The sequence below is a fragment of the Thalassophryne amazonica genome, chromosome 16 (assembly GCF_902500255.1).
Source record: "Thalassophryne amazonica chromosome 16, fThaAma1.1, whole genome shotgun sequence".
NCBI classification, from domain to species: Eukaryota; Metazoa; Chordata; class Actinopteri; order Batrachoidiformes; family Batrachoididae; genus Thalassophryne; species Thalassophryne amazonica.
In genome coordinates, this window is record NC_047118.1 from 89,651,897 (window position 1) to 89,675,920 (window position 24,024).

At 42.2% G+C, this 24,024-nt stretch overlaps 1 protein-coding gene across 6 annotated transcripts in view; it reads right to left on the reverse strand.

The window, feature by feature from the left end:
• Positions 1 to 24,024, reverse strand: part of LOC117528121 (zinc finger protein 646-like) — a 137,126-nt gene that overhangs the window by 88,127 nt on the left and 24,975 nt on the right. For 5 of the 6 annotated variants that reach the window (XM_034190693.1, XM_034190689.1, XM_034190690.1 and 2 more), the window contains exon 3: positions 19,929 to 20,169. In XM_034190693.1, coding sequence (XP_034046584.1) covers positions 19,929 to 20,169 — 241 coding nt within the window. Of the gene's footprint in view, positions 1 to 19,922; positions 20,170 to 24,024 lie in introns of all 6 variants that reach the window. The other variant, XM_034190692.1, reaches the window with a different exon arrangement.

The following is a 24,024-nucleotide window of genomic DNA, read 5'->3' on the forward strand; positions in this document are numbered from 1 at the left end:
TGGAGCATGGGTTGCTGACAATCATTCTCCATATTCTCTCCTCTTGGGCTATCTTCACCATTATTGTCCAGGTCATCCTGGCCTCTTATCTCTTTTGCCCAACATTTTCTCCGTGTCTTTCTGTTTAATATGTGGATCCCCAGCATGTTCACTTCTGGTGGTGTGGCTGGTGCCCTTCCTCAGAATGTGCCCAACCTATGACCATTTATTCTTTTTGATTTGTAGGTCGGGTGGCATCTGCGGTATTGTATCACTTCCTGTTCCGGAGCACAGCGGTGTTTTTCTGTATCTGTTAGCTGTTTAATCTGCGCAGTTAGATTGATCTAGTTATGTAGATTACGATTTGTTTCACAGTGTAATCTTTACGTGCCTTAACTAAAGCACTCCTTCTGCTGAATCACCTCTAAATTATTTACACATTATTCACTTTGCGTGTTTTTAGGAATCCGCTAGCTTAGCGTAGCTACTAGCTCTTAGCCGATTTAGCATGGTGGCTTCGCCTGTCTCTCCCGCACTTTCCTGCTCTGGGTGTGAAATGTTTAGTTATTCCTCGGCCTCCTTTAGCAGTAACGGTACTTGTAATAAGTGCAGCTTATTCGTAGCTTTGGAGGCCAGGCTGGGCGAATTGGAGACTCGGCTCCGCACCATGGAAAATTCTACAGCTAGCCAGGCCCCTGTAGTCGGTGCGGACCAAGGTAGCTTAGCCGCCGTTAGTTACCCCCTGGCAGATCCCGAGCAGCCGGGAAAGCAGGCCGACTGGGTGACTGTGAGGAGGAAGCGTAGTCCTAAACAGAAGCCCCGTGTACACCGCCAACCCGTTCACATTTCTAACCGTTTTTCCCCACTCGATGACACACCCGCCGAGGATCAAACTCTGGTTATTGGCGACTCTGTTTTGCGAAATGTGAAGTTAGCAACACCAGCAACCATAGTCAATTGTCTTCCGGGGGCCAGAGCAGGCGACATTGAAGGAAATTTGAAACTGCTGGCTAAGGCTAAGCGTAAATTTGGTAAGATTGTAATTCACGTCGGCAGTAATGACACCCGGTTACGCCAATCGGAGGTCACTAAAATTAACATTGAATCGGTGTGTAACTTTGCAAAAACAATGTCGGACTCTGTAGTTTCTCTGGGCCCCTCCCCAATCAGACCGGGAGTGACATGTTTAGCCGCATGTTCTCCTTGATTGCTGGCTGTCTGAGTGGTGTCCAAAAAATGAGGTGGGCTTCATAGATAATTGGCAAAGCTTCTGGGGAAAACCTGGTCCTTGTTAGGAGAGACGGCATCCATCCCACTTGGATGGAGCAGCTCTCATTTCTAGAATCTGGCCAATTTCTTAAATCCTCCAAACCGTGACTATCCAGGGTTGGGACCAGGAAGCAGAGTTGTAGTCTTACACACCTCTCTGCAGCTTTCTCTCCCCCTGCCATCCCCTCATTACCCCCATCCCCGTAGAGATGGTGCCTGCTCCCAGACCACCAATACCAGCAAAAAATCTATTTAAGCATAAAAATTCAAAAATAAAAAATAATATAGCACCATCACTGCACCACAGACTAAAACAGTTAAATGTGGCTATTAAACATTAGGTCCTCTCTCTTCTAAGTCCCTGTTGGTAAATGATATAATAACTGATCACATATTGATTTATTCTGCTTACAGAAACCTGGTTACAGCAGGATGAATATGTTAGTTTAAATGAGTCAACACCCCCGAGTCACACTAACTGTCAGAATGCTCGTAGCACGGCCGAGGCGGAGGATTAGCAGCAATCTTCCATTCCAGCTTATTAATTAATCAAAAAACCCAGACAGAGCTTTAATTCATTTGAAAGCTTGACTCTTATCTTGTCCATCCAAATTGGAAGTCCCAAAAACCAGTTTTATTTGTTATTATCTATTGTCCACCTGGTCGTTACTGTGAGTTTCTCTGTGAATTTCAGACCTTTTGTCTGACTTAGTGCTTAGCTCAGATAAGATAATTATAGTGGGCGATTTTAACATCCACACAGATGCTGAGAATGACAGCCTCAACACGGCATTTAATCTATTATTAGACTCTATTGGCTTTGCTCAAAAGTAAATGAGTCCACCCACCACTTTATCATATCTTAGATCTTGTTCTGAATTATGGTATGGAAATAGAAGACTTAACAGTATTCCCTGAAAACTCCCTTCTGTCTGATCATTTCTTAATAACATTTACATTTACTCTGATGGACTACCCAGCAGTGGGGAATAAGTTTCATTACACTAGAAGTCTTTCAGAAAGCGCTGTAACTAGGTTTAAGGATATGATTCCTTCTTTAGGTTCTCTAATGCCATATACCATCACAGTGCAGAGTAGCTACCTAAACTCTGTAAGTGAGATAGAGTATCTCGTCAATAGTTTTACATCCTCATTGAAGACAACTTTGGATGCTGTAGCTCCTCTGAAAAAGAGAGCTTTAAATCAGAAGTGCCTGACTCCGTGGTATAACTCACAAACTCGTAGCTTAAAGCAGATAACCCGTAAGTTGGAGAGGAAATGGCGTCTCACTAATTTAGAAGATCTTCACTTAGCCTGGAAAAAGAGTCTGTTGCTCTATAAAAAAGCCCTCCGTAAAGCTAGGACATCTTTCTACTCATCACTAATTGAAGAAAATAAGAACAACCCCAGGTTTCTTTTCAGCACTGTAGCCAGGCTGACAAAGAGTCAGAGCTCTATTAAGCTGAGTATTCCATTAACTTTAACTAGTAATGACTTCATGACTTTCTTTGCTAACAAAATTTTAACTATTAGAGAAAAATTACTCATAACCATCCCAAAGACGTATCGTTATCTTTGGCTGCTTTCAGTGATGCCGGTATTTGGTTAGACTCTTTCTCTCCGATTGTTCTGTCTGAGTTATTTTCATTAGTTACTTCATCCAAACCATCAACATGTTTATTAGACCCCATTCCTACCAGGCTGCTCAAGGAAGCCTACCATTATTAATGCTTCGATCTTAAATATGATCAATCTATCTTTGTTAGTTGGCTATGTACCACAGGCTTTTAAGGTGGCAGTAATTAAACCATTACTTAAAAAGCCATCACTTGACCGAGCTATCTTAGCTCATTATAGGCCAATCTCCAACCTTCCTTTTCTCTCAAAAATTCTTGAAAGGGTAGTTGTAAAACAGCTAACTGATCATCTGCAGAGGAATGGTCTATTTGAAGAGTTTCAGTCAGGTTTTAGAATTCATCATAGTACAGAAACAACATTAGTGAAGGTTACAAATGATCTTCTTATGGCCTCGGACAGTGGACTCATCTCTGTGCTTGTTCTGTTAGACCTCAGTGCTGCTTTTGATACTGTTGACCATAAATTTTATTACGAGATTAGAGCATGCCATAGGTATTAAAGGCACTGCGCTGCGGTGGTTTGAATCATATTTGTCTAATAGATTACAATTTGTTCATGTAAATGGGGAATCTTCTTCACAGACTAAAGTTAATTATGGAGTTCCACAAGGTTCTGTGCTAGGACCAATTTTATTCACTTTATACATGCCTCCCTTAGGCAGTATTATTAGACGGTATTGCTTAAATTTTCATTGTTACGCAGATGATACCCAGCTTTATCTATCCATGAAGCCAGAGGACACACACCAATTAGCTAAACTGCAGGATTGTCTTACAGACATAAAGACATGGATGACCTCTAATTTCCTGCTTTTAAACTCAGATAAAACTTAAGTTATTGTACTTGGCCCCCACAAATCTTAGAACATGGTGTCTAACCAGATCCTTACTCTGGATGGCATTACCCTGACCTCTAGTAATACTGTGAGAAATCTTGGAGTCATTTTGATCAGGATATGTCATTCAAAGCGCATATTAAACAAATATGTAGGACTGCTTTTTGCATTTACGCAATATCTCTAAAATCAGAAAGGTCTTGTCTCAGAGTGATGCTGAAAAAACTATTCATGCATTTATTTCCTCTAGGCTGGACTATGTAATTCATTATTATCAGGTTGTCCTAAAAGTTCCCTAAAAAGCCTTCAGTTAATTCAAAATGCTGCAGCTAGAGTACTGACGGGGACTAGAAGGAGAGAGCATATCTCACCCATATTGGCCTCTCTTCATTGGCTTCCTGTTAATTCTAGAATAGAATTTAAAATTCTTCTTCTTACTTATAAGGTTTTGAATAATCAGGTCCCATCTTATCTTAGGGACCTCATAGTACATATCACCCCAATAGAGCGCTTCGCTGTCAGACTGCAGGCTTACTTGTAGTTCCTAGGGTTGTAAGAGTAGAATGGGAGGCAGAGCCTCAGCTTTCAGGCTCCTCTCCTGTGGACCAGCTCCCAATTCAGATCAGGGAGACAGACACCCTCTCTACTTTTAAGATTAGGCTTAAAACTTTCCTTTTGCTAAAAGCTTATAGTTAGGGCTGGATCAGGTGACCCTGGAAACCATCCCTTAGTTATGCTGCTATAGACGTAGACTGCTGGGGGGTTCCCATGATGCCTGTTCTTCTCTTTTTGCTCTGTATGCACCACTCTGCATTTAATCATTAGTGATCGATCTCTGCTCCCCTCCACAGCAGTCTTTTTCCTGGTTCTCTCCCTCAGCCCCAACCAGTTCCAGCAGAAGACTGCCCCTCCCTGAGCCTGGTTCTGCTGGAGGTTTCTTCCTGTTAAAAGGGAGTTTTTCCTTCCCACTGTAGCCAAGTCAATCAATCAATCAACTTTTTTTCTTATATAGCGCCAAATCACAACAAACAGTTGCCCCAAGGCGCTCCATATTGCAAGGCAAGGCCATACAATAATTATGAAAAACCCCAACAGTCAAAACGACCCCCTATGAGCAAGCACTTGGCACTTGGCTCACAGGGGGGTCGTTTTGACCGTTGGGGTTTTACATACCGTATTTTCCGGACTATAAGTCGCACTTTTTTACATGTTTTGGCCGGGGGTGCGACCTATACTCCGGTGCGACTTATAAATGAAAAATATACCGGTAGGATCTCAATTAATTTACTGTAACAAAACAATTTTACGTGACAGAGTCGATCTATGTTTTAAAATGGCCACCGGAAAAGGAAATGCAATGCATCACTGTAGTATGACGGCCATCCTATAGTTCACGCTGGTCGCGATAACCAATCAGAGAACAGAACATTGGATGCGTATTCCTCACCTCACCCACAGCGTGTGAAGCTGACGAACACGGTGCTTGCTGTTATTCCGGCATGGCGAACAGAACAGCTTCAACCCTTGGATATCAGTGTGAGCAGAGTGTTTAAGTTGACGCTGAGAGCTGCGTGGGAGCACCGGGTGAGCGACGGCGGAGGATTAGCGTGTGCACTTGGAAGGAGCTGGCGTCGATGATTGTGAAAAGCATTTGAAGCAGACGAACATGGTGTTTATTCCGGGACGGCTAACAAGACAGCTTCAACCCTTGGATATCAGTGTGAGCAGAGTTGACGCTGAGAGCTGCATGGGAGCACTGAGCGACGGCGGAGGATTAGCGTCTGCACTTGGAAGGAGCTGGATCAACACCGCTGGGTGGTCATGAGCTGCGCAGGTAGGTGCTGCATGGTTCGGCTCGCAATGTGGTCCGCAAAATACAAACATATCTGTAGGTAAAATGCAGCTCACGAGAGGGCACTCGAGGCTTGTGTGACTGTTCCTGCGACTTCTGACTACCATAGAAAAATAAAAATTTTAAACGTTACTGATAACATAACAAGACAACGAGAGGCCCGAAAAAATGCCACCAAAAAGAAAATCATACTCTGCAGATTACAAGTTGCGACTGGTGAAATATGCATCCGAAAACGGTAGCCGTCACAATATTATCATCTGAACTTTTCATGTTAACATACCTGTATGTCCATGGGACTTATAGTCCAGTGGACCTTATTTATGGTTTATTTTTCTTTATAATGGATAAAGTGGCTGGTGCGACTTATACTCCGGTGCGACTTATAGTCCGGAAAATACGGTAATTATTGTATGGCCTTGCCTTACAATATAAAGCGCCTTGGGGCAACTGTTTGTTGTGATTTGGCGCTATATAAAAAAATTGATTGATTGATTGATCTGGTTCCCCCTCCACCAAACCTCCACATTTGTGGTGCTATCAGGCCACCACATGCCAAACTGCCTTCCGGGGCCACGGCTGATGAAGGATTGAATGGCTTGTTTGGATTTCTTGGTTGTCTTCTACATTTCTGTCTCATATCAAAGAACTGACTTGACAAATTTGAACAATCATACTTTCATTGGAGTCTTAATGTTACTGAATTTGCATATGGCCTTCAGTATGCTGAAGGCAATCTCTGCTTTCCCTATTTTGGCTGTAATGTCCTCATCTGTCCCACAGTTCTTGTCAATTATGCTGCTTAGGTATGTGAAGATTTCAACCTCTTCTATTTTTCATTCTCTGATCTTGTCATGTGTGCAAATGAGTTTGTATGTCTCTGTCCATGTGCATAAAGTCTGGAGTTGCCTTGACAACAGTAGACTGTAAGGGAAGGGCAATAAGAGGGAGCCGAATGCTTCACCAAGGCTGTTGAAATCTTTCTGGAGGAAAACAAGCGGGTGTTTTAACCTTCAGTAGCTGATAAGGCTGCCATGTTTTGGGTTAGGCAGAGAGACATGGAAATTCCATTTGCGGCTCCTCTGACCGTTGGAATCCAATTTATGAATATTCCCTGGTCTCCAACATCTTCCTTTGCAAGGCAGATATTTGCTCCGAGATGTTTTCCAACTTGTATTTGAGTTCAAAAGTTAATGCAGTCTGAGACTGCACCGCCTTGCCCACTTCATTAATCATGACAGACAGATGTGGGGTTGTGGTTCTGGCAGCAGCCATCTTGCCAATTTTCTGGTAATTCAGGGCAGCACATAACCCAATCAGCCCCAGCCCTCCTACCATAAAATCAAATAAAAATAAATCTTCAACGTCTTCCACAGAGAGTGGTGCCAAGCATGCAATGCGCCACCTCTCCCAGGCATCGAGAACATAGCCCACAGGATAGGTTCCATCTGGGCATGCAGGGTCCCCCAGCCCTGATTTCCTTGTTGAAAAATGGTGTCAATAGCTTTGAGAGACCAGCCAATCAATTCCATGGTTATTCCAAATACAGTATAAAGAATTCACAGTCTGGTGAAGTTGGGACTTTTGAAGGTTGAAAGAGAGATAGAAAACACAGAGGAGAGGAAGAGATGTGGCCGCCCTCACTGAAGTCCCAATCCCGAGCTTCCCGTAGTTTCTCTTCAAGGTAACCTGGCCGCTTTAATTCCCGTAGTAGAGTCTTCTGAACTTTGGAGTTTCCAGATGCCTTCCTGTGCAGTTCCCATGCTGCGACGTCTATGGGCCTCCACGCCACTATCTGCAAACCATGATGCCACTAATGGAACTCGCAGCTGAACTGCTGTTCATCTGCAGCCTGTCTCAGAGCGTGCCCCTCTGCTCTGTCAGCTAAGTTCCTGTTTTTCTAAGTTTGTGAAATTTCTGCCTCTCATTCAGCTCCTGTCTGTGACTTCTTCCACAGTTGGAATGGGCCCTATCTGCTTTCTCCAGGCTTCCTGATGAATTGACTCTGTTACAAGTTATTGTGAATAAATCCCCTTTCATTCACCTGGTCTCCTCCTTGTTGCATTTGAATCCATCGCCTGAACTGCTCTGGTCCCATCTGGACCCCTAACCGCAACAGAAAAATCTGGCCAGGAATATGGACACAGCGGGAATAAATCCAGTCCAGCAGGCTCTCAGCCTTCATGGAGATTCCTGGGAGCAAATCAACAGTCCATGGACTCTATCAGGGACGAGGGTGCAAATGTTCTCACCCCAGGTTAATGACTCAGACACTCTCATCACACAGCTCACTGCTCAGCTCAACAGAGACCTCAGCCATTTCGGCTTCCTGTTTCTTCGTCCGCGCATTTAGCTTCAGGCCCGTGTTTTCCCATTTGTGTATAGTCCCTAGCCTGTCTGTAGTTCCTTAGTTTGTTCGTGGTCTGTCCTGTCTCCTAGTCGGTTGTTAGTCTCCTGGTCTGTCCTCTGTCTCCGATAAATATTTTTTTTCTTGCCGTTCCCTAGTCTTGGTGTTTGTGTCTCCTGGTTCCCAGACCAGTTCCGAGTTTTTGTCCACCTTAGATCTTGAGGGTCGCACGGCCTCCGTGTTCTTCACGTGGGCTCTGGTTGGGTCGCATGGTTCCTGCCCTGTTTTCGCCTCCCCCCTGCATCTCCTGGTTTCCTGGTTGGGTGGTTCCGTCCTGCCCCACTTGGTCGCCAGGAGGCGCCCTACTGTCATGGTCAGCTTTGGCCCTGCTGTCTGTTTTCTGTATGTTGGTCATCTGTTTTCCCTCCAGGTGGCGCATACGAGGAGCAGAAGTACCTGTTCTCACGCCTGTGATTGTACACCTGTACTTAAACCCCGTGCTCCAGCTCATCAGTGCTGGAATATTTTGACAGTTTGGCCAGTACTCCAGAATCTGTGCCAGAAGACGCCAGGATCTCACAGCAGAACTTTACGTCAGAATCTGAAGTCAGCCTGAGACCAGCCTGATACCAGAACTTATCAAGAGATTTCATAGAGAGTACCTCAACGTGAATCCCGAGCTTCCTGCAGTTTCTCTCCAAGGTAACCTGGCCGCTTTAATTCTCGTAGTAGAGTCTTCTGATCTTTGGTGTTTCCAAATGCCTTCTTGTGCAGTTTCCATGCTGCAATGTCTCTGGGCTTCCACGCCACTATCTGGAAACCACAATGCCACTAATGGAACTCTCAGCTGACCTGCTGTTCATCTGCAGCCTGTCTCAGAGTGTGCCGCTCTGCTCCGTCAGCTAAGTTCCTGGTTCTCTGAGTTTGTGAGATTTCTGCCTCTCATTCAGCTCTCGTCTATGACTTCTGTTTATTCCCAAGAAGTGTATGAACTGTGTGCAGACCTACAAAGAACTTCCAAGTCACTACTGAAGCAGAGTTTGAGTGAAATTGAACTGCGTCCACAGATGCGCCACTGCTCCCAGCTTTCCACAGGTTGGAGCGGGCCCTATCTGCACTCTCCAGGCTTCCTGATGAATTGACTCCGTTACAACTTATTGTGAATAAATCTCCTTTCGTTCACTTGGTCTCCTCCTTGTTCCCTGCATTTGGTTCCAGTTCCTGAATGGTCTGGTCCCATCTGGACCCCTAGCCACAACAGTTGTTGTGGCATTTATCCACGGCTTGTGGTGCTTCCTCTAGCATCCACAGATGCTCGTCCAGGCTGTCTCGGCACTGTTCCATTTCTCCTTGATGGTAGCGTTACTTCATATGATGTCCAACTCTCTCTCATCTGTGTGTTAAGGAACTTGCTAAAGTATTGCTGGTACTCTGCTCTTGAGTCTCTTCACACTGGTGGTCTGCATGTTTCTTCAACTTAAGTTTCATCTTCACTATGACCAAGTGATGATCTGATGCTATGTCTGCTCCATGGTGGACCCTTACATCATTGCAGTGATCTCCTGTACTTGTGGATCTCACACGCATGTACACATACCGGAACGCATGTTCAATTTGGTTGTTGGTTCTCAGGTCTGGTGATGTCCACGTAGCTCTTTGTAATGTAAGAATGTTCCACCAATCACAATGTTGTTTTCTGCACGGAGGTTTGTGAGGTGAAACCTGTTTTTCCCCCCCATACTTCCTACTCCATGCGTGTCCATTACACTCTGACAACTGGTGTTGTCATTTTCAACTTGGCATTGAAAGTTCCCATGACTTCTCTGTCACCATGGGGCCCAGTTGATTGTGAAAGTCATTCTTTTTGTCTTTTTCTTCTGTCAGGGGTGTAGTCGATGATTGTTGTGAGTGTTATCCTCGTCTTGAAAGTGGTTCACGTTCCATGAGCGTTTTGCGTCACCTTCATTGTGGCTGGAGTACAGGACTGTTTCACCAGTGCAGATGGCTGTTTTCCCAGACTGTGCCTAGTGGGTCTCAGTCATTCCTGAATGTCAATGTTGCAAGTTCTCATTTCCTTGGCGATGTTGGCCATCATGCCTTGCTCTTTGATAGTGCCTACGTTCCATGTACCTATCTTGGTTGAAGCTCTAGTTCTCAAGATCACTGACCACGCGGTTTCCTTTCAGATCAAAGAGATTCCTTCAGGAGTTGTACCTACCAACACATCCTGACACATCCCAAACCCAAAGAGAACATCCTCTACCAGAGATCAGACTAAATCATGGTCATCCTGTGTGACACCAGCTTCACATAGAGATTTAACAGCAGAGACAAACTGAAATTAATCTACTTTGAACTATTCTTTGAATTAGCTAAAATGCAGTCAACTTTTTAACTGACTTATTTTGACAATGTGATGCGCATGAGAGAGGTTTTTAGCCCAAGTGTATGGTCTCAGTGGTAGGCTCAAGGAACAAGTGGGAACAAGTACTGGTGCTAGGGGTGGGTGGTATAAACGGTATAAGCGGTATGCATTAAAAATTTGGCCCACGATAGAGATTTTCTTTATACCGTCATCCCGTGATAGGTCGTGACGTTATCAAAGTACGACACGCTTTGCCTACTGGGACCTGCTACAACGAGGAAGCCACAGCAGTGGGGAACAATGGCTGCGAGCAGTGAGCGTGTGGAGGAGACGGAAGACGAAGAGCTTGTCAAAAAGACCGGTGCAACGTCTATAATATGGTCATGGTTTGGATTTAAAGTGTCGGATAGTGAACAAAACAACATAATCTGCAAAATATGCAGGGCAACCATGATAGCAAAGAGAGGTAACACAAGCAATCTCTTCTACCACCTGAAGTCAAAACACGCTATCGAATATGAGGAAAGCCAAAGAATGCGTGATGTTCCACAAAAACCAAGCCAGTCTTCTTCGAGTGGGAAGAAAAAAGCACAACAGGTCTCTATCGCCCAGGCATTTTCAAAGGGCATACCGTATGATAAAAAAGCCAGCGGTGGATTGAAATAACTAATTTTATCTCCATATTCTTGTGCAAAGACATGGTGCCTTTTCAAACTGTGGAGAAAAGCGGCTTTTTAGGCATGGTCAAGACGCTGGATTCACAATACGTGGTGCCAAGCCGCAAGTATTTTAGTGAAGTTGAGGTTCCCAAAATCCACGCCGATGTCTGCAATCGAGTGGAAAAGGAGCTCTCTGTCATTAAACATTACGCAAGTACCACGGACTTGTGGTCAAGTTGTACCATGGACCCCTATATAAGCCTCACGATCCACTTCATCGATGACGAGTGGAATTTGTGCAGCAAATGCCTGCAAACCGCGTATTTCCCCGAGGATCATACAGGGGAGTCTATTGCCCAGGGATTAAAGGAAGCGCTCGACTCGTGGGGACTGAACGAAGAGTTAATGGTATACATCACCACTGACAACGTGCCAATGTTGTTAAAGCAGTGCGACTGAATGATTGGACACGACTTCAGTGCTTTGGCCACAGGCTTCACCTCGCTATCGGTAAGTTTACCTGATATTTATAGGTTAATATTTTTTGTATGATACATGGAACTGGTAGCCCTTAACCCTTTACCTACTGAGGCTATAATGGACGTTGGTTATAATTTTTTATTACAGCAATAAAAATTAAGAAATAGGTTCTATGTTTGTGTGCTTTGGTACTCTTGTCCAAGAGTACCTGTATTTCAATTATATTACACCTGATGAACCCTTTATCTACGGCGATGGCACCCACGCTATATTTTCCATATGCGTATTTTTTTTACCGTAACTCCGCCATAGTTTGTCCAATCCGAATGATTCAAAGTGCATTGTTAAGCTAACACCAAGGGCTTTCCAATGATATATGGTGTATTACGGTAAACGTAAGCCTGTGATGTCATCACGCAGAGGAAAAACACAGAAGTTTCACACTAGTGCGCCGCTGATTCTCATTACCGTAAGTTCTCATGTAAGCCCTCAATCTGAAAACTTTCAACACTGACAGCAAGCCAAGTACCCGTGCTTTCCAACAGTATGCTATATGTTGCATATATTACGGTAAAGTGCGTTCGGTGACTTTTGAAACCAGGGAAAGTATGAAAAAGAGCGCAAAAGTGACAGAAAAGTACAGAGACAGACAGCAAACATAAATGTAGTAATTTTTGAGGAAATGGCAGGGTGTTAGTAAAATTGGCCTCTGTCTTCAGCCAGACAGAAACTGTTACAAACAGTACCACAATGACAATGGACTGATGTAGTTTAGATCTAATTAATGGTTATATATTTGTATATAGTTTGACACTTTATTGTTTTATTCATATTGTATAATTTTGCACAAAATGAGTGATTTTATTGCATATTTTAATAATACAGATAATAATTGATATATTTCACACCCCGGTCACCACCTATTTGAACTCTTTCCTTCTGGGAGGCGCTTTAGAACAATAAGGAGTAAAACAACAGACTGAAAAACAGCTTCTTTCCAGAGCTGTTGTTGCCCTGAACACCTCAACCCCACTGTAACAGTATTTTTATAACTTCATATTTTTATGTCTTTTTATAACTTTTATATGCACTATGCATTATTTGTTTGGTTTTTTTTTTTTTTTTTGCACTGATTTTTCTTTTTAGAGCAGTTTTTGAATTTCGTTGAGCCCCTGAGGAACAATGACAAAGAATTCCGATTCTGATTTATATATAGTTTTGCACTTTGTTGTTATTCATATTGTTTGGTTCTGCACTTTAAAACTGGTTACTTTTTGCATATTTTCGCCTTGTAAAATGTTTACTTTTGCACTGTTTCTGCACTGTTTCTGAGTTCTAGACACACGTAACATGTACAGCTTCCTGTTAAAAATGTGAAATCCAAACTTCCTTTACATAATCATTTTTCACTAAAAAACTGAAAAAAATCAAGTTCGTTTTTGTGTTTTTTCTCATTTTAAATGCTAAAACTTACAAATAATGTGTATAAATAGTTAAGTGTAATATCATGAGGAAAAATGTCTGTAGGTTACATTTAACACAATAGTTGTTCAATGCATTAGGTTATAAGTCAACTATAAAGTGCCTTGTCCTTATTATTGCACAAATAGCCCAACTATTTTTCTGACAACATATGTTTCATCTAGGATTAGAGCCTGGTGTACAGAATTAGTGTATAATTGAAACAGTTTTGTTAATGTAGCTGGACTAATTTATTTTTTTTTTTTTAACAATTTTGTTTACAGAGGCGAGCGTGAAAGAGCCCCGGATAGACCGTGCAGTAGGCTTGTGTAAGAAAATTGAAGGAAGGCAATGACCAAAGTCCAGAGGCAGTACACCTGCCTCTTCACCGCCTCATTGCAGAGACGCCGACAAGATGGGGATCACGGCAACAAATGATTGAGTGACTACAAGAGCAGGAGAAAGCTATTTCACAAGTCCTGAAAGCTGACAAAAAAGTCAGACACCTGGTGCCTACTTGGCAAGACACTGATGTCCTTGAGTCAGTGAACAAGGCCCTTGCTCCACTGATTGAGTTCACAGATGCACTCTCTGGTGAAGACTACGTTAGTGTGTCCTATCTAAAGCCTGTACTCAATCTCTTGAACAACAGGGTCCTGTCTTCAGCTGAGAACGACACAGAACTGACCAAGCAGATGAAGAGGTCCATTCTCCAGTACTTAAATGAAAAGTACTCTGACCCTGCTACCGACGACCTGCTGGATATGGCCTCCCTTGTTGATCCACGGTTTAAGCTATCGTACGTAGCCGACGACCGTAAAGAATATTTGAAGACTAAAGCAGTGGCAGTTCAAGCCCTACTGGAAAAGCAGACACAAACAGCTTCCTCCTCAGATTTACCACCATCTGCCAGCGCAGGAGTAGCTGAAGAAGTTAGAGAGTCCAAGAAGGTTAAACGCAGTTTGGGCAGCTTTTTCAAAAAGGCACCAGTCGCAGCTGCTCTTCCAAACAGAGATGCCATTGAAGTAGAGCTACAAAGTTACCTGCAGGCACTGGATATAGATGGAGAGGCTGACCCATTAGACTGGTGGAAGCTGCATGAGGCTAATTTTCCAAGAGTAGCAAGCCTGGCTCGGAAATACTTGTACATTCCAGCTACCAGTGCCCCGTCAGAAAGGGCATTTAGCACTGGTGGGAATAGTGTTACATGCCACCGTTCTGCACTAAAGCCAGAGAATGTGGACAGACTTGTGTTCTTGTCAAAAAATCTGCCATATACTGTAACCACTAATTCTCAGAGTTTGCCTTTGTGATATTTTTGCATACACGTTTAGTCTACCTCTAAAATACCTAAAGCTTTTTGTTTTGCACTCCATTTGAAGTAATTTTGTGGTTAAATACACTGTTACCTGTTTACTTTAAGTTTTTTATTATTTAAATTTAAACTATTTATACGCCTTATTTGGCTGTTTACATAAGGAAAGTGAAGGGGAAAAAGTTGTATTTTGCACTAAAGTGATGTTTTATTGTAAAATTTACATTGCCTTAAGTTACAAAGTTTTTGCAAAGTTTTCATATTTTGTGTTATTTATATAACACAAAAGTAAATAAGACTTTTTGTTTGTTTTTTTAACAAAATTTTCAAATATATTCTTGTAGTTTTGCACAATAAATTTTGAAGAAGCATTTCTTGACTTGGGTTAATAATATAGAAAACCACTTCCTACCAGAATGCGTTTATAGTGTACCCATTCCGAAACGGTTGAAATTCACACCTCATTATACCGCAATATATACCGTCTATGGTTCAAATTATATCGCAATATACATTTTAGGCCATATCGCCCACCCCTAACTGGTGCCACATGTCACCACATCCATCACACTACAAAACTGCCTTGGGTGCTGAATGCCAACCATCTGGTCCATTACCACCTCTTTAAGTACCCATCTACCTGCTGCAGCCAGGTGACATTTGGGTGTGTCCATCATCAATAACAAAGTTGAAGTGGCCAAAATCAATCAATGCACCACAATCCTTGAACTTAGTTTACATAAAAGAATCGATTTAAAATGCAATGAGTCTGCAGCTCATTCAATAACTTTTAGAGTGAATGGAGAAAGGTGAGTGTTTGGTAAATTGGTCAATGAAATTATCAAGTCATAACTTTTCAAAGTGCAATATTTAACAAGTGCATAAATAAATAAATAAAAACTGTCAATCTTTAATACACCTCCCAGAGATGTGGGACCCAGAGTAGTACAAACTATTGAAACCATGCTTGACAGGATTGTAAATAATGCAGCCAGAGTGCCCTCTGGTGGACAAACTACATAATAGCACCATCTCCAACAGCCATTGTTTATTCAGTTTTCCTATTGGCAAAATTAATGCCAATGACAATATGTTCACGAAAGGCTCGTGTCGGCCGACATTATCAGTCTGGCACTAGTTCTGGATCATGTATCATATTTATGAGACTACAGTGACCTTGTTTGATCAAGGCTTTAATGTGGATTGTTTGTACATTACCACCCCCCCTCGCTTTAAATACCCAAGTCTGTTTTATTCACATAGATCATCAACAGTGCGTCTGTCTTTCTCTGTTTAAGAGATAACAGGCTGCACTTTGGATTGATTTCAATGTGCTTGTACTCGAAGTGTTCTTTGATCAAAGTATCCAAGAAAATACAAGCACTGAATCAGGACTCGGGGATCAGAAGATAATTAAATTACTTTAAACATGAATCGAGGCAAAAAATAAATACATTAATTAATAAATAAATAAAAGTACCTGGTCAGGGCATCTCTATTACAAATGAAACCCCACACAGCTTAAAATTAGAGCAGGCAGCTCAGTGGGATGGAGTTGGGCTATAGGTAGAGTTGGGCTCCATTCCATGTCTCATGACCTGTCTGTGTCCTTGGAGAAGACATTTCATCTCATTGTCCTGGTCCACCCAGCTGGAAACAGGTACCGGCCTTGGCTGGGGAAGTCACCTGTACCTGACTTGCTTCTCCTCCAGGGGAGAGGAAGTCTCTCATCCACCTTGTGCTACAGAATTCAGGGATAAGCGCCAGTAGAAATGGACCTCAGGGTCTAGGGATGGGTATCGAGAACCGGTTCCTTTCAGGTATCGTTAAGAAATGATTCGATCCACAGACATCAATAACCTTTTTTGCTTAACGATTCCCTTATCGGTCCTTCAGAGTGGCCGTTGTTTTTGGGGGTGTTTGTCAAGGAAAATGATAATTTCTCTACATTGATTACAGACCCTGCAGTGGGCTTGTAATCAACTTTTCTGCAGCGCGGCTTTGCTTTGAACCTTGAACCAATCAAAGCAGTGATTCGCAGATTGAAGCAGTGCTTCCATCTGGTGCTTTGTTGATTCATTGTTTAATTTCGCTTTATCTTAATTTTTCCCCGCTAAAACCCTAAAGAGCATATTTATGTGAGTAATATTTACCTTTTTTATGTTAAACCGACCTGTTATGGTCTTCTGAAACAGTTGATAGATGTATTTTATAACTTAAAAATGGGACAGATGCTAACGCATGTCTATGGCGTTTTTAATGTTAAAGTTAGCATTAAGCTGTTCACATCTTAGCAGGTTGTGTGTGCATTTTTTTTTTCTGTATAATAATTAATGGCTCAGCGTTCGTTGTTATAAAAGAGTCAAATTGTATTTTTTTTTTATTCATATATTAATAATAATAGCAACAACAACAATATTAGTAATAATAACTCATAATAACTAATAATGCTTTTATTAGTTAGCTTAGGTGGCTTGGGCATCTTTTCCGGATGCTCCCTGGACACCTCGCTGGAGAGGTGTTCTGGGCATGTCCCATCGGGAGGAGGCCCCGGGGAAGATCCAGGACACGCTGGAGGGACTACGTCTCTCGGCTGGCTTGGGAACGCGTCGGGGTTCCCCCGGAGGAGCTGGGGGAGGTGTGTGTGGATCGGGAGGTCTGGGCGGCTTTGCTTGAGCTGCTGCCCCACGACCCGACTCTGGATAAAGCGGAAGAAAATGGATGGATAGATGGATGGATGGATGGAATTAATAATGCTACAATACAATTTTAGAGAAAGAGACAAAAAGAACCTGATGAAACAAAACAAAATATAAAACCAACTAACAATGAACATAAATAAATACATACAGAAATAAATGTCTCCTGTGAACACCTCGTGACTCTTACACCTCCACTTCATCCCTGTTTTATTTAAGTTTAATGACAGTTTGTTTTGGTCAAACCGTATTTTCAATGTGTTTATTTCTTCAGTGATTTCCTCCAGAACTATCTGCCAAACTAGAAAACTGCTGCATCCTAGTAAGAGCAGAATACTACTGGAATGAATTTGAATAAGGAAAGTTGTTTTTTTTCTCACTAAGTGGATGCCGCACTCACTGCAGTTTATCATCTGGAATAGTCCCAGATTGCATTTCAGAGCTTCAAGAATTCAAACATTTTCATGCGGGTGGTGTTGGGGGGTAATTTTGGGTTTCATCTTTTTTTGTTTTTCACCACTTTCATCCCTGAATATGTCAATTGTGAGTCACTTTTGTGCAGAATAAAGTCACTAACTGGGACTCGTGTCTTGTTGGGAGAAAGAAACAAGAATCGTCCTCCGTTCTGTTCACACAGCTCCAAACGCTGCGCGGCTCTCTGCCGAGTCAAGTTAGAACAATAGAGTCCAGTCGGAATTAATAACTTCAAAGTGAAACGCCGTTTAAATCAAATGACACCTCTTTCCAAATGTTGTAATACAAACAAACTGCAATCGATCAAAATGTTTTTTTTCCCTCCCAAAATGAGACGTCCTGCGCTGATGTGCAGCAGCCAGCTGATCTCAGCTCATAGGTACGGAGAGACATTCATGCCAAAATGTCTGAAAGGAAATGCTTTTGACAAAAACTACAGATTTTATTTATTTTTATTTATGTCCAGAGATCAAGGACAGTGACCAATTTCATATTTACTTATACTTTAAGACTCAATAAAATGTTGCTGAAATGTAAAGCCTACTTTTAGTACACAGAAAATTCACAAGAGGTACCAATAAGGGAATCGATAAGGAATCGGTTCGATAAGAGGAATCGTTAGATAAAATCTTTTCAATACCCATCCCTATCAGGGCCTATACAGCAGGTACTTCTTTCAAATCACAACTTTTAAAATGATTCTTTAGCCCAGAGGGCACCCACTGAGTGTAAACCCCACAAATATTTGCATGCCTCAAGGCTTAATTCACCAGCCCCAGAAACTCGAGAGCACTTATGTCGAGCTCCTTGTCACCCTCAGTCACAGTACAATCCTGAGCGGAGCAACAAAACTGGAAGAGCAGTATCAGGAAGAAGAAAGGAATAAAACAACTGGACACCCCCCCCCCCCCCCCCAAAAAAAAGGGTGAAACAAAGTTCAGCCAACAATCTGGTTCTGCAGTGACATGTCCCAAACAACAAAGTCAGAAACACAGACACAACACACATACTGTGGTTATGTCATCAGGAAATTAAAGGGTCTCCGTGCCTGAACACTTAGAAAGTCCCAAACCACTTACACCGTCAAAACAGTATTTGGAAATCCCCTGAATCTGGTTCTAATCCAGCAAAAAGCAGTGTCATGTACAGTTGTGCTCAAAAGTTACATACCCTGGCAGAATGTTGGGGGGTTTTGGCCATTTTTCAGAGAATATGAATGATGATTCCCTTCCCATGGGAGTGGTTGGTTGAAGCCATTTATTGTCAAACAACTGTATTAACTCTTTTTAAATTTAAATTATAATGACAACAGAAACTGCCCAGATGATCCTGATCAAAAGTTTACATACCCCGTTCTTAATACCGTGTATTGCCCCCTTAACATCAATCAACACACTCAGATGGCATCACGTCCATGTACAAAGCACCAATAAACAGCTGAAATGTGCGTTGAAAACGGCGCAGCAGCCATTTTAACAGCATCTCAGCTGTTTTATTGCTGCTTTGTACATGGACGTGAAATGTCACAGATCTGATCACATCTATAAGATATCACAGAATGCCTCCATGACATTGTTTTTCACAGGCAACATGATGGCACAACTGTGCCATCATAATGTATATGTTTTCAGATTTTTTACAGTTACAACATTTGTAAGCGTTTTGTTATGATTTTAACAGGCTGTGTTTCTGACTTATGGCCATGCAGCTGCACTACACTTTCCCAGGGCTGCTGCTTTTACTGTGACTGCATCAAAATGAACAGTTTTCACTTAAAAATGAGTCGTCAGAACACAACATCACACTTGTGTCAACTTTTTAATTAATCTGTGCCTCAGTTGTTAATGTCAAGCGCACGCTGGGACACTTCTAACAGTCACGCCACCACTGTCGGAAACACACGAGTACTCACGAGTACTTTGTTTTCAGAAGTCTCCGTAGCTATCTGTTGCAAATGCCGGAAGTGCACAAAGTAATCCCGGTGGATCATCGGGTGGTCAATAACAGCCTAAATCTAAATTCTTAGGATTTCGGTGCAACATGTCCTTTAAAGGGGGCAACACACGGTATTAAAAACAGGGGTATGTAAACGTTTGATCAGGGTCATTTGGGTAGTTTCTGTTGTAATTATGATTAAAAAAGAGTAAACACAGTTGTTTCACCCAACTACTAACCATGAGTAGAAAAAAAAAAGGTTAATATTTTCTGAAAAATGGCCAAAAAAATAAAATTCTGCCAGGTAGTACAACTGTATACTTTCAAGAGGATAGTCTATTTTGGGCAATTCTTTGGTAACTGAATTACAGCAACAGCAAAATCTGGCAATACTTTAGCTTACCATCAAAAATGTGCTTTGATTTATAATTGCGTTAGCATAGCATTTCCCTTTGTATGAGGGATGAGTCTGTTTCTGTGGTGACAAACACTGTACGAACCAGGGAACTTTCATCCTGAAGACAGATTTCACCCTCAACACATATACGTCAGTCAATATCACTGAAGTACAGAAGACCTCTGACAGTCATCCAGCCAAGCACCATCTCATTCACACCAACCTGGTTGGACGCGGCAGCACTGCAGCGGTGTTGAGCCAGTTCCAGCATGGTCCTGTAGCTCTTGCAGCAGGAGGGGCAGTCAAAGCGGTTTGGTCCATCATCATGAATCCGCTGGTGGTTGCGAAGGTACCGGGCCAGGCGGAAGGCCTTTCCACAGAGATCACACATGTAACGCTTCTGACCATGGATTCGCATGTGGTTGCGCAGGGACATGTAGTTTGTGTAGGGCTTGCTGCAAAAGGTCGCACCTGGTTTAGCAAACAAATGACGCAGTTGTTAGGGTTCAGCAAACAGACTTTCTCAACATTCATCTACTTTTAATCCCCGAGAAGAATGCCTTTAGCATCATAGTACATTAAAGTCTAGTCTGGAAGCATTGCACTGGAGCATCCACAACACCATGGAACCACCTTAGGGTCCTGGTTGGCAACCACACACCCCATCCCCCACATCTCTAAAATGAACATCTATCTGCTGAGGCCCGGTGCAGCATGGCCTGTGACTGTTTCTCTGTCTCTCTCTCTCTCTCTCTCTCTCACAAAGACTTTCGAAAATAAACTGTAAATTTCTAAATGTATCATCAGTGGCACTCACTTGAGTAACTCTGGATTAATACTGAAGGATTTTAATGGAGAATTTTCCCGTTCAGCGCAGAGAGAGAAAGTGAATCTCTGTTCGACTGTCCTCCTCAGCTGCGCTCTAAAGCTGCTATTTTACAGCCCTGGGACGTTGAAGCGGCTTATTTTCCAGTAATAATTCAATTTATTTTTCAGAAAATCCACACTTGGCGATGGCGGCACAGACCATTTGAACCTGAGAGCCGGGTGGGAATTTGCAGATATCCGTGACTTAAAACCCTCAACTGTCTGTGGAACAACCAGCTCACCTTCAGCTCAGGAAGCTCCCCCCTCCCCCACCTCTCCTCCCGCTCCGCCGTAAACAGAGCAGAGAACAGGCAGCATGAGTGAGGTTCACAGGTATTTTAACTTGAAATTCCTGGGGCCACCTAGTGATACTCCTGTAAAACTCCTTCCAGCTGCACTGTCCAAGGTCCCTAATTTAGAGCTCTTTAACGTCGTCCCTGGAACCTGTTATCAATGAAATTCCGGTCAATGTAAGTTATGGGACAGGTTTAATGGCCCCATGTCAAGGCAAGAGACTTCACAGACCAGGAGGGCATATCTCTCCCTTTCACTTCAAGGGGACCTCTTTGTTTAAGTGCAAAGAACATTATTTTATCTGCATATGAAAGTTTCTGTTTTCTCGTGTTTAATCAAGCAAAATGCTTTGCATATATTCCATTTAACCTGACATAAGTTTTTGTTATAAATTGGTATGTTAAATGTGAGTCTTGAATTATTAATGCTTTTTCATGGTGTAACATTTTTCCTGGAATCAACTGCTAGTTATTATGATGTTCTTAACAATGTCGGACTCTGTAGTTTTCTCTGGGCCCCTCCCCAATCGGACCGGGAGTGACGTTTAGTCGCATGTTCTCCCTGAATTGCTGGCTGTCTGAGTGGTGTCCAAAAAATGAGGCGGGCTTCATAGATAATTGGCAAAGCTTCTGGGGAAAACCTGGTCTTGTTAGGAGAGACGGCATCCATCCCACTTTGGATGGAGCAGCTCTCATTTCTAGAAATCTGACCAATTTTCTTAAATCCTCCAAACCGTGACTATCCAGGGTTGGGACCAAGAAGCAGAATTGTAGTCTTACACACCTCTCTGCAGCTTCTCTCCCCCTGCCATCCCTCCAATACTCCATCCCCGTAGAGACGGTGCCTGCTCCCACACCACCAATAACCAACAAAAATCTATTTAAGCATAAAAATTCAAAAAGAAAAAATAATATAACACCTTCAACTGCACCACAGACTAAAACAGTTAAATGTGGTCTATTAAACATTAGATCTCTCTCTTCTAAGTCCCTGTTAGTAAATGATATAATAATTGATCAACATATTGATTTATTCTGCCTTACAGAAACCTGGTTACAGCAGGATGAATATGTTAGTTTAAATAAGTCAACACCCCCGAGTCACACTAACTGCCAGAACGCTCGTAGCACGGGCCGAGGAGGAGGATTAGCAGCAATCTTCCACTCCAGTTTATTAATTAATCAAAAACCCAGACAGAGCTTTAATTCATTTGAAAGCTCGACTCTTAGTCATGTCCATCCAAATTGGAAGTCCCAAAAAACAGTTTTATTTGTTGTTATCTATCGTCCACCTGGTCGTTACTGTGAGTTTCTCTGTGAATTTTCGGACCTTTTGTCTGACTTAGTGCTTAGCTCAGATAAGATAATTACAAAGGGCGATTTTAACATCCATATAGATGCTGAGAATGACAGCCTCAACACTGCATTTAATCTATTGTTAGACTCGACTGGCTTAGCTCAAAATGTAAATGAGTCCACCCACCACTTTAATCATACATTAGATCTTGTTCTGACTTATGGTATGGAAATTGAAGACTTAACAGTATTCCCTGAAAACCCCCTTCTGTCTGATCATTTCTTAATAACATTTACATTTACTCTGATGGACTACCCAGCAGTGGAGAATAAGTTTCATTACATTAGAAGTCTTTCAGAAAGCGCTGTAACTAGGTTTAAGGATATGATTCCTTCTTTATGTTCTCTAATGCCATATACCAACACAGGGCAGAGTAGCTACCTAAACTCTGTGAGTGAGATAGATTATCTCGTCAATAGTTTTATATCCTCATTGAGGACAACTTTGGATGCTGGAGCTCCTCTAAAAAAGAGAGCCTTAAATCAGAAGTGCCTGACTCCGTGGTATAACTCACAAACTCGCACCTTAAAGCAGATAACCCATAAGTTGGAGAGGAAATGGCGTCTCACTAATTTAGAAGATCTTCACTTAGCCTGGAAAAAGAGTTTGTTGCTCTATAAAAAAGCCTTCTGTAAAGCTAGGACATCTTACTACTCATCACTAATTGAAGAAAATAAGAACAACCCCAGGTTTCTTTTCAGCACTGTAGCCAGGCTGACAAAGAGTCAGAGCTCTATTGAGCCGAGTATTCCTTTAACTTTAACTAGTAATGACTTCATGACTTTCTTTGCTAATAAAATTTTAACTATTAGAGAAAAAATTACTCATAACCATCCCAAAGACATATTGTTCTCTTTGGCTGCTTTCAGTGATGCGGGTATTTGGTTAGACTCTTTCTCTCCGATTGTTCTGTCTGAGTTATTTTCATTAGTTACTTCCTCCAAACCATCAACATGTCTATTAGACCCCATTCCTACCAGGCTGCTCAAGGAAGCCCTACCATTAATTAATGCTTCGATCTTAAATATGATCAACTTATCTTTGTTAGTTGGCGATGTACCACAGGCTTTTAAGGTGGCAGTAATTAAACCATTACTTAAAAAGCCATCACTTGACCCAGCTATCTTAGCTAATTATAGGCCAATCTCCAACCTTCCTTTTCTCTCAAAAAATCTTGAAAGGGTAGTTGTAAAACAGCTAACTGATCATCTGCAGAGGAATTGGTCTATTTGAAGAGTTTCAGTCAGGGTTTAGAATTCATCATAGTACAGAACAGCATTAGTGAAGGTACAAATGATCTTCTTATGGCCTCGGACAGTGGACTCATCTCTGTGCTTGTTCTGTTAGACCTCAGTGCTGCTTTTGATACTGTTGACCATAAAATTTTATTACAGAGATTAGAGCATGCCATAGGTATTAAAGGCACTGCGCTGGCGGTGGTTTGAATCATATTTATCTAATAGATTACAATTTGTTCATGTAAATGGGGAATCTTCTTCACAGACTAAGGTTAATTATGGAGTTCCACAAGGTTCTGTGCTAGGACCAATTTATTCACTTATACATGCTTCCCTTAGGCAGTATTATTAGACAGCATTGCTTAAATTTTCATTGTTATGCAGATGATACCCAGCTTTATCTATCCATGAAGCCACAGGACACACACCAATCAGCTAAACTGCAGGAATGTCTTACAGACATAAAGACATGGTGACCTCTAATTTCCTGCTTTTAAGCTCAGATAAAACTGAAGTTATTGTACTTGGCCCCACAAATCTTAGCAACATGGTGTCTAACCAGAT